The sequence below is a fragment of the Vollenhovia emeryi genome, unplaced genomic scaffold, assembly GCF_000949405.1.
Source record: "Vollenhovia emeryi isolate VEMERY1.0 unplaced genomic scaffold, V.emery_V1.0 DF939124.1, whole genome shotgun sequence".
In the NCBI taxonomy this organism is placed as follows: domain Eukaryota; kingdom Metazoa; phylum Arthropoda; class Insecta; order Hymenoptera; family Formicidae; genus Vollenhovia; species Vollenhovia emeryi.
Genome location: NW_011967242.1, coordinates 751026 through 760459, shown reverse-complemented (window position 1 = coordinate 760459; position 9434 = coordinate 751026). Strand labels below are relative to the sequence as shown.

Sequence of the window (9434 nt, the reverse complement as noted above, 5' to 3'; positions counted from 1 at the left end):
CCTCCATGCAACACACAACCTAACATCTTCAGGAACTATGTTTTTAGAAAGGTAGTACAATGGCCGCGTTCAGCAGACACAACTGTTGAGTGAGCGCTCAGTATGATTGGTTAACACTTTTAGATCCTTAATATGATTGGCTGGATCTAAAAGTATTAACCAATCATACTGAGCGCTCACTCAACAGTTGTGTCTGCTGAACGCGGCCAATGATAAAGTGAGACAGATTTGCTACCAAACTGTGTCTTCCTCGTGTAGTATACAACGGGCCTGTGTTTCCCTCGTCTTCCTAATTAGTAGCACTTTCTACACTTTAACGTAAAATCTCTGAAACACGGTGCAGTGAGTGTAGTTAAGACGAGCAGACTGTAGTTGATGGCCTCGCTCCAGTATGTTGTAGAGCGAGCTCACTGGAGTTGGCGTATCCTTGGCGCGACGGCAGCGTCGCGGTAGTTGACAGGTATCAGCTGTTCCGGTAAATAAACCGCCGCGCGTCGACGATGGACGACGTCGAGGATGCCGCGCAGGCCGCCGACCAGGCGTCCGACGCGGACACCAGCGAGTTGGACGGCGGTAGCGAGTACAGCGACGACGGCCTCAGCTGGTGCGTCATGTCGGACTCGATCCTCCTGGGCATCTTCCAGTACCTGTCGCCGAAGGAGCTCACCACCGCGAGCGAGGTCTGCCGTTCGTGGTACAGGGTGTCGCGCGACGAGTTCCTCTGGAAGTATCTCTTTTATCGGACCTACAAGATAGATCCGGATGTCGGCATCGTGCCAGGTATGTCCGCGACGCGAGCGTATTCACGGCGCTTTCACGCGATCGAAAATAACACTCTCCGCCGGATGTTGCACGTAGGCGATACAAATTCGTGCCGTACGCTTTCCGAGAAGATTCGATTCGAGCGAAGCTTCGTCTGAATCGAATAACGATTCTGCGTACGGCATTCGAGGACGACAAATGAAAGAGAGAGAGAGAGAGCAGCAATAGTGGACAGTATTTAAACAGAAAGATGCGCGCCAAGTAGCAGCGATTTAAATAGGTTTTGCGACGGTAAATTCCCAATTTGGGATTAGTAGCAGTCTTTATTGTCACTTTTTTTATAATGCTACTTTTCTTTCGTATACTCTTGCAAAACAATCTTATGCATAATAGTATATCAGAGCCGGGACTTGGGGTGCGGCGAACGAGGCACTTGCCTCGTGTAAAAGATTTCTAGGGGCGGAAAAAATGGCAATACAAATTTTTATAATGCACACCTGTATACATCATCAGATGTTCTGATAAAATTAATACATTAAATATGACTAATTAAAATTACTTGTTTTATATTTTCTATGCCGCATATAAAAGAAATATCTTTCGCCGCTAATAAGGGGCGCATTTTTTTTTCTTTGGCCTCGGGCGCCGAAAGATCTAGTCCCGGCTCTGTAAAGTACATTCTATTTTTTATACCTCTCGAGGATATTCTAGAGAAACTTGTTATGTGCGTAGAGAATGGCATAGAGAAATCTCACGTTAATTAATTTATACGCACATGTGTACATGTATCTAATATTCGTTATTTGTTTTTTGTAGGAAAAACGTCCTGGTTGGGAGAATTCAAACGCTTGGCATATCACACCCCATTGATAGAAACTGAAGTTCTTAAAGAGCACTCGCATCAGGTCTTACACGTGAGCTTCTCTCACAATGGCAAAATGTTTGCGACCTGTTCAAAGGATGGGTATATTCTTGTAAGCCTCGTGCCATTTTACATTTATCATTAAAATTCATAAGGCTCCGACGTCAAGGTTTGAACCTGGACCTTCCTCTCACCAGGCGGGAGTCTTCAAATTTAAGAATTAAAATCGTCTTGTCTTGGCTCTTCCTTTATTCCTTCAAATTGCGATTACATTTATCACTTTACGCGCCTTTGTTTCAGGTATGGCAAAGTCAGTATCCTGTTACCATAAAATATATGCACGACATGAAGGCGTTTAGTTGGAAGTACACGCAATTTTCCCAGTTTAATTGTACAGATACGTTGCTTCTTGTGTCGGGTGTTCATTTTGGTACGCCGCACAGTACCTCGGGAGAAATAGCAGTATTCAGAGTAGCACGTAAGTGCAAACAAGAAATTAAGGTCTCGCGTGTGTATCAATAAGATAATTGTACGATGTAGATACTGAAGAGTCAACAAGATTATCTGACGATACAGGTTGTGATAAAAAAAATCGATTATCTTGTTCAAATAATGGCTCATGTGTTTTCTGTTTATTTGCAGCTGGCTTTGACCTTCAGTGCAGAGTAGTGAATAAGCCATACGACATATTTGGTACATGGTACAGCGAACGTTACCTTTTGAGTGGAAATCTGCATTGGCTGGCACACTTGGTCAGTACTAGCGTAGTTTGGCTCAACAAGGCAAACCAGGAATCAGCTAGCGAGCATGTACCCATTATGTCGCAGCTTTTTAGGTAAAAAAAATGTCAACTCGGTATATCTTTTCAATCGACCAATTTAACTTCCTATTAAAGACGTGGGCAAACTTTCCTAAATAAGTTATAATATCTGTTTCACGTGCTTGTAATAATTTTCAGGTTCTACAATGGAAATGCTTCCTCGATTAGGGCGATTATGGTCGCAAATTGTCTAGCGCCTGCTCCAGCTGAATCCAACGAACAACAGAGCCAACCGTCTTCCTCGAATACGAAGGAAGAAAAAGGAAATCCGCCGAGTCACAAGGACTTGCTGTCGCCTTCGGACGAGTCTAACAGCTCGCAGGATCAGGAGGAACCGGTATACTACATTACGTCATCGAGAATACAGTGCGAATTTCTTTGTTTCATTGTACAATAGAGATCGCCGATGTCTTCCCACATAAATTTGCGCACATATCAACACATTTATACATTTTGCATATACATACATGGGAAATGTATGTGTGTTCCGCATATGTTTAAATTCATATGAGAAGGCATCAGTGATTCCTAGTGTACATATGCATAACTTTCATGTATCCTTATTAGTAGTTGATTACATTCACATGTAATAGATATAGTAAATTGGAAGGTGCATTCTCGAATTGGAGAAAACTTGGTGATGGCTTTGAATACGCTAGCCCTATACAGTACAATCAGGAATATAGGCAGGTTGAGATGCAGAGAAACGTGCACGAAAGCGATAGCGAAAGTGAGAATCTGCAGTGGGAGGAAGAAAGCGAGTCTGGAGGTAGGAAGATCACGCGCGTAATGACAACAGGAAACTGTAACCGATCGACCGAAAAAATGTTTACAGAATCTTCAATAACCGAAGAATGTGATACAGACGAGTTAGCTAATAATCCTGAGAAACTTCTTATTTTTACGACTGGCTCAAAAACATATACCCCGCATAAAGTTGGCTTTAAGAGAATCAAATTAGTCACTTTCCCACGAAGATTGGATCCGGGACCATCGTTGCGTGAGAGAATAGCGCAACAAAAGAGGGAGCGAGAGAGGCAGGATACACCGTCGGTGGAAGATTGGTTAAATTATGAAGCCGTGGCGGACAAATTCGATAAAATAGATCATCTAATTGATCTCCATGGTCATATTATTGGAATGGGACTGTCTCCAGATCATAGGTCGGTTGTCGACGTAGTTGAGTGGAATAAGTAATGCTCCAGCTGTATGTAACTCATTGTGCATGTCTCCAGATATCTTTATGTAAACACAAGGCCGTGGCCGAAGGGTTACGTGATTACCAATCCTTTACAACCACCGCCGATAGCTCAAGAAATCGATATCCATGTAATCGACTTGGTAACGCTGAAGCAAGTTGGCACGATGTTAAGAGCACACAAAGCATACACGCCTAATAATGAGTGTTTCTTTATATTTCTGGATGTATGTAACGAATACGTAGCAAGGTAATTAACACGCTTGGATGTAATTTGTTAATTTAAATTGACGTAAGATCGTACAGTTTCAAAATATGAAACATTTGCTATGAAAATATCTTTGTTTGCAGCGGTGCGGAAGATAAACATGGTTACTTATGGGATAGACATTATGGAATCTGCCTAGCAAAGTTTCCCCATAGCGATGTAGTCAATTCGGTAGCTTTTAATCCACGCGATCCTGAAATGCTAGTTACTACCAGTGACGACTATACAGTTAAAATATGGCGGAGTCGAGCTATGGTGAAGGCTTTAGGTTTAGACGAAAAGTCCTGTCGTAGGGGGATGGAAGTGCGAAAGAGACACAAGTATCAGAAAAGTGGTACTAACATTGACTGACTAAAAACTATTAAATTTCCGATTTAGACATTTATTTTTACAAGATCTTAGAGATATATTTTGCACTTACGTTATACTATACAAAATCGTCCAGAATTATTAATACTATTATTGCGTAAAAGCACAAATATGGCGAGAATATATTTTTTGATTATCTGGAATTATGCAAATGCATGTACAGACTTTCATTTCTTGGTAATATAATACATATAATATAGAATTTCAAATGAGTGCTTCTATTTTGGAAGAAAAAAAAAGGAAAAATTACTAAAAATGTTGTTAAAAAAATGAATATCATAAGAATATATTGTTGACATCTGTTACGATGAAAAATTTGAAAATGTCTAACAAAAGATTTAAAACATCATTCACTCGAAAATTACTATCAAACTATTTTTCAATTTTCACAACTCACAAGTTAACATTAGATCAATGACCTACTTAATGATCAAAATTTGTCCTATCCCATATTGTATACATATTGATCATTTCTCAAGATATTTTTTAATATAGCGAATATATTTCAGTTTAAGTTATCCATAAGATTTATATGGAACTAGTTTTAAAATTTACCTTTCAATGAAATAAAAAATTAAAACCTGATGAAAGTATGCAATAAACTTTAAGTTTCTCTCTGGTTATAACTATTTTCGTGTATAATCTGTATCGGATTCTCTTGTTTATTCTGTTTCGCTTTTATGTATATTTTAAATATTTACAAATTTCATCTACCTACGCTTACATTAGATACAGGAAACAAGACATATAAATGTAAATGTGCACTATTTTGTATCTTTTTTTTTGTTTTTGATGTATGTAATGAGACGTAATTAATTTAGTTATACTTGTACGACAGCACATGTCGTAATTTGTAATACATTATTTCACTTTTTTGAGCTTGTATTGTGGAGTAATTGTATCATAAGATTATCAATGTAATAAATCTCTCAAACGAAGGTAAAATTTTGATATATCCTTAATTATCCCACGTATCAGAAAATGATTCTAAATTTACAATTAGTCTAAGAACGATGAGATACACGAACCAATACTATTGCAATTGATAACGTCGTGGGGTGGAGAAACGAAGCTATAATCTAACCTACTATCGTAATTAGATTGTTAATACAAGACACAAAATAACAATATATACGTACACTTGAGCACATAAAATCTGGATCTCCTTATACTAGATATTAAATAGTAAATAACAGATGGTAAATATAGAGCAAATAACATTAAATCAGAGATAAATATATAAGGAATGATTAAGTTACTTTCCAAAGAATGGACAATTTACTGTTCACAGGGCATTACGACCTGTATAACAATTCAAAATTTGAACGACACTTGATAATCTTCTGTGCGACACTGTTAAAGCACTGTAATATAAATATATGTACTAGTGCAAAATCATACTTAAAATTTGTGTACCTAAAATGATAAAGCAGCATGATATCATCTATGTTACGCTTTAATATATTTTCTCGACGTTACGTACGTATACATAAAATTACTTACCTACAGTCTATCATCTTTCTCTGTGTGACATTGACTCGAGAAGTAGCATAAAGGAATTTATTTTCCATTTAGGGAAAAGTTGTCAATAAGCATAAAAACACTTATGTTGAACCTGTTGCGATCGGTTCTGTAAGAAAAAGATATGAGACAGGATATGAGAAGAATATGTTGATAGAAATGCATATGTAATTTACTAGGAAAAGTTTACCAGGATGTGACGACATTCCTTCTCGCGTAGGATCACCAGCTTTAGGTAAGACCTTCTTGTGAGCATCCTTATGCCCATGACAATGCTCGCACTCGTCGTCGCTGTCTTCAGAACTACTCTCACCGAAAGTTTTTGGTTTCTCATAAATACAGCAACCTGTAAGCAAGACATCGTGCAGTTAATACTCTTCTCGTCAGATAAGCTTAAAATATTGCACAGAAATAAAAAGTACCTACATTTTGATTTCTTTTTATTTAAATTTTCATTGTCTACAGTTCCCTGAGTCCATTGGACCTTCTTATTTGACTTTGGCTTTCGTAGACGTAATCGTACCGTAGGCACATCCTGTAGGTGAAAAGAAATTGAACATTTTAATGACGTAACAAAGTTAATCATTAGTCACATTTTATAAGTGATGATTGTAGAAAAGATATTTGTTACAACATAGTAAAATTGAGTTAATGTAAAAATAAAAGGATACAAATAAACTTTACAAGTTTTTATTCATTGTGCACGCTTTATAAGTAATATATGTTTAAGTCTTAAAATACATATATAATAAGATACAAATCTTAAAATATACATATATGCACATAATACAATAAAATACATCTTGATATAACAATCTTATGTACATTCATCGCCATTATTATCAAAAGTACCCCCAAAAAACTGTATTTTACTCTGAAATTCGATTAATATAGAATATTATGAAATATTCGTTATTTCAATTCAATGTAAAAGTATATAAAACTGATGTACAGGAGTAAACTATACAATATATAATATATATAATAACTATATATAAAGCAGACCTTATTTAAACAGGATTTTTCATCTGTCTGCTGTATAAACATAGAAAGGGACTCGTGCTCATAAATTATCGTACGATTTTTTGAGCTATTAAACTTTCTATTTTATCATCGGAATAGTTTAGTATATCTTTCAAAACTTGTAATGTATGTTGTCCCAACGTCGGTGGCGGTGATCGCACTACATTGGTAGCGTAGCTGTATGTTACAGGTGGCCCGACAAGTTTCACTTTGCCCGCAATTGGATGATCCACTTCTCGAACCAACTTTGTGTGTTTCACGTGGGGATCGTCGAACACCTGAAAATTACAGGCCGCGGTTGAAGAAAATGTGATTTTCACGTTGTAAATAATCGATATCGGTTCAGGCTGTTTATTTCACCTCGCTTATCGTATTTACTGCGCCGTAAGGAAACGAGGCGCCCTCGAGTATCGCGGACCACTGCTGATTTGTCCTCTCTTTGAGCGCACCTCTAAGAATTCGGAGCAGCTCCGTCCTGTTTTTCACTCTGGCTATATTATTCTCAAACTTGCCGTCGGTAGCGAGTTCCGGCATTTGCAATCTTTTGACCAGCTCGATAAATTGCGCGTCGCTTCCTGCCCCGATCGTCATGTATCCATCCTTCGTGGGGAAGGCCTCGTAGGGAACTATGCTCTCGTGCTCGGATCCCCACCTCGACGCCTCCTTATTTCCATTCAAGTAATTCGAGGCGATGTTTATCAGACTTGCAATTTGAGTCGACAGGAGGTCGCACTGTATCCACTGGCCCCTGTTGGTCCTCGACCTCTGCAGCAGAGCCGCCATAATCGCTCCGTGAGCGTACAGCCCTGTCGCCAGGTCGGTCATCGCTACGCCGACCTTGCACGGTGGCCCGTCCTTGGGCCCGGTGATGTGCAGGAGGCCGCCCAGGGAAGCGGCGATCACGTCGTAACCGGGTCTACTCGCGTACGGCCCGTGGAACCCGTAGCCGGTCAACGAGCAGTATACGAGCCGCGGCGCCACCCTGGCCACGTCCTCGTAGCCCAAGCCCATGGCGGCCAGCTTTCCCGGCACGTAATTCTCCACCAGGACGTCGCACGTCCGCGCCAGCTCGTAAATCACATCTCTGCCCCTCTTCAGGTCGACGCAGACGCTCTTCTTGTTCCTGTTGACGCTCATGAAGTAGGTGGACTCTCGCGTCCCGCGGAAGAACGGCGGGCCCCACTTGCGCGACTCGTCCCCGCCGTCGGGTCGCTCGATCTTGAGGACCTCCGCGCCGAGGTCACCCAGGATCATTGTGCAGTAAGGCCCGGCGACGATCCGCGTGAGATCCAACACCCGTATGCCGTTCAACGGCGAGCGACTGTCCACGGCGGCCGTGCAGAACTCGCGTGCGCTCGAGAGAAACCTCTCGCCGGCCGCGCGGGCTCGCACGCGAGCCGCGAGCACTTCGCGCATCGCGTCGAGATTGGCGGCTGTTGCGCGACGTATTACTTTGAAACGTAAATTAGATAAAAATACTGCCTTTCTGATTCTTATTCAGAGGCCGTTATGCTCGACTAACAATGTGCTGTGTCCAAGACTAGGTTATTCGCTGCGAGTCACAAAGAATTCAGAAACTCCAACTCCTTCGCTTATTGAGAAAGAACTTGGTTAAATAATAACCGACAGGACTGCGACGCCCGATACCGAGGGCAACCGTGCGACTTTCGACGGAAGAAATCTGAAATTAATTAGAATCAATTAGAAGACATAAAAACAGGGTGACGAAGATAGAAGCGCAGTTCAGACGTACCCAGTTGTGACGAGTGGGCGTCGGCGCTTGGGCTTTTCTCTTTGAAACGTAGTTCGCGAGACGAAGGCTTGACGGGGCTTGGGTGTTGCATTGGACACTGCTCGCCGAGAAATGAATGAGCGACAGTTCGCGAGAACGAGAGAGACTTCTAAAAGGCCTCGAGAATATCCGGAGATAACCACCGCGGCGCGTAACCTCGCCCGCGGTAACCGATGTGACGCGGCGGTTTCCGCGTAACGCCCGAGATAAAAAAAAAAATTACGGCAATCGCACGTCGAGCCGTGCGGATTAAATGATATTCAAAGCAGCCACGCACGTCGCGCGCCTTTCGACACCCGCGATAAGCTCTTATCGCGTCGAGGCGAGGAACACCTCGAGCTGTCCCGTCGCCGCGGGCCCCCGCGACGAGCATTGCGTACCTGCGATCCGGAATCGGTGACGTCCGGCTCGGAGATTGTTTCCGTTTGCGTCTGCGAAGCCGCCTGCTCCGACATCGTTCTCTCCATGTGTCGCGCGATATCTCCGGGCGCGAGAGACACGCACGATATCGCCGCATCAAACGTTAACCTATGAATTAATGTTCCCTGCCCCCCCCCCCCGTTACGTTTCCGCAGTGCTGCCAAATTGGCGACATCAATACTTTTCCTTCTCCTTTCCTTTTGTCGTCGCGATATCCTATTTAAAAAAATTGAAAGTGACCTATGCATTCTGACATCTAATTTATAAAATTTACATTGTCTACATGAGACAAGTCGATGTAAATATCATGCAGGTAATTTATGTTAATGTAATTTTGAATTTCACAGCACAATCCTGAACAACTAGGCGTAGTACGGACGCGCACAAAGTGGTGACTTT

At 41.6% G+C, this 9434-nt stretch overlaps 3 protein-coding genes across 7 annotated transcripts in view; 1 reads left to right on the top strand and 2 right to left on the bottom strand.

Moving 5' to 3' along the window:
* The window catches only part of LOC105569337 (F-box/WD repeat-containing protein 5), a 9824-nt gene extending 4607 nt beyond the window's left edge, over positions 1 to 5217 (top strand). The window contains exons 1-10 of one of the 4 annotated variants that reach the window (XM_012025711.1): positions 266 to 318; positions 391 to 780; positions 1579 to 1736; positions 1925 to 2102; positions 2267 to 2459; positions 2583 to 2810; positions 3038 to 3213; positions 3280 to 3607; positions 3680 to 3892; positions 3994 to 5217. In XM_012025711.1, the coding sequence (XP_011881101.1) occupies positions 501 to 780; positions 1579 to 1736; positions 1925 to 2102; positions 2267 to 2459; positions 2583 to 2810; positions 3038 to 3213; positions 3280 to 3607; positions 3680 to 3892; positions 3994 to 4261 (2022 nt within the window). In that variant the 5' untranslated portion in view covers positions 266 to 318; positions 391 to 500 and the 3' untranslated portion in view covers positions 4262 to 5217. Of the gene's footprint in view, positions 1 to 248; positions 781 to 858; positions 1054 to 1578; positions 1737 to 1924; positions 2103 to 2266; positions 2460 to 2582; positions 2811 to 3037; positions 3214 to 3279; positions 3608 to 3679; positions 3893 to 3993 lie in introns of those variants that run through there. The other 3 variants (XM_012025713.1, XM_012025712.1, XM_012025710.1) reach the window with 3 other exon arrangements.
* LOC105569339 (protein phosphatase 1 regulatory subunit 11) lies at positions 4281 to 9167 on the bottom strand. Of its 2 annotated transcripts, none has more exons than XM_012025714.1 (5): positions 8996 to 9167; positions 6227 to 6335; positions 5991 to 6146; positions 5783 to 5909; positions 4281 to 5695 (listed from the first exon to the last, which is right to left on the bottom strand). In XM_012025714.1, exons 1-4 carry the CDS (start codon positions 9080 to 9082, stop codon positions 5884 to 5886), a joined length of 378 nt encoding a protein of 125 aa, XP_011881104.1. In that variant the 5' UTR covers positions 9083 to 9167; the 3' UTR covers positions 4281 to 5695; positions 5783 to 5883. The 2 variants fall into 2 exon arrangements, with proteins under 2 accessions (XP_011881104.1, XP_011881105.1); XM_012025715.1 differs by lacking the exon at positions 8996 to 9167 and adding an exon at positions 6806 to 6941.
* Positions 6477 to 8609, bottom strand: LOC105569340 (succinate--hydroxymethylglutarate CoA-transferase). Its single transcript, XM_012025717.1, has 3 exons — positions 8577 to 8609; positions 7184 to 8504; positions 6477 to 7101 (listed from the first exon to the last, which is right to left on the bottom strand). The coding sequence occupies exons 2-3, from the start codon at positions 8237 to 8239 to the stop codon at positions 6871 to 6873; spliced, it is 1287 nt and encodes a 428-aa protein (XP_011881107.1). The 5' UTR covers positions 8240 to 8504; positions 8577 to 8609; the 3' UTR covers positions 6477 to 6870.
* Positions 9168 to 9434: the final 267 nt, after the last annotated feature.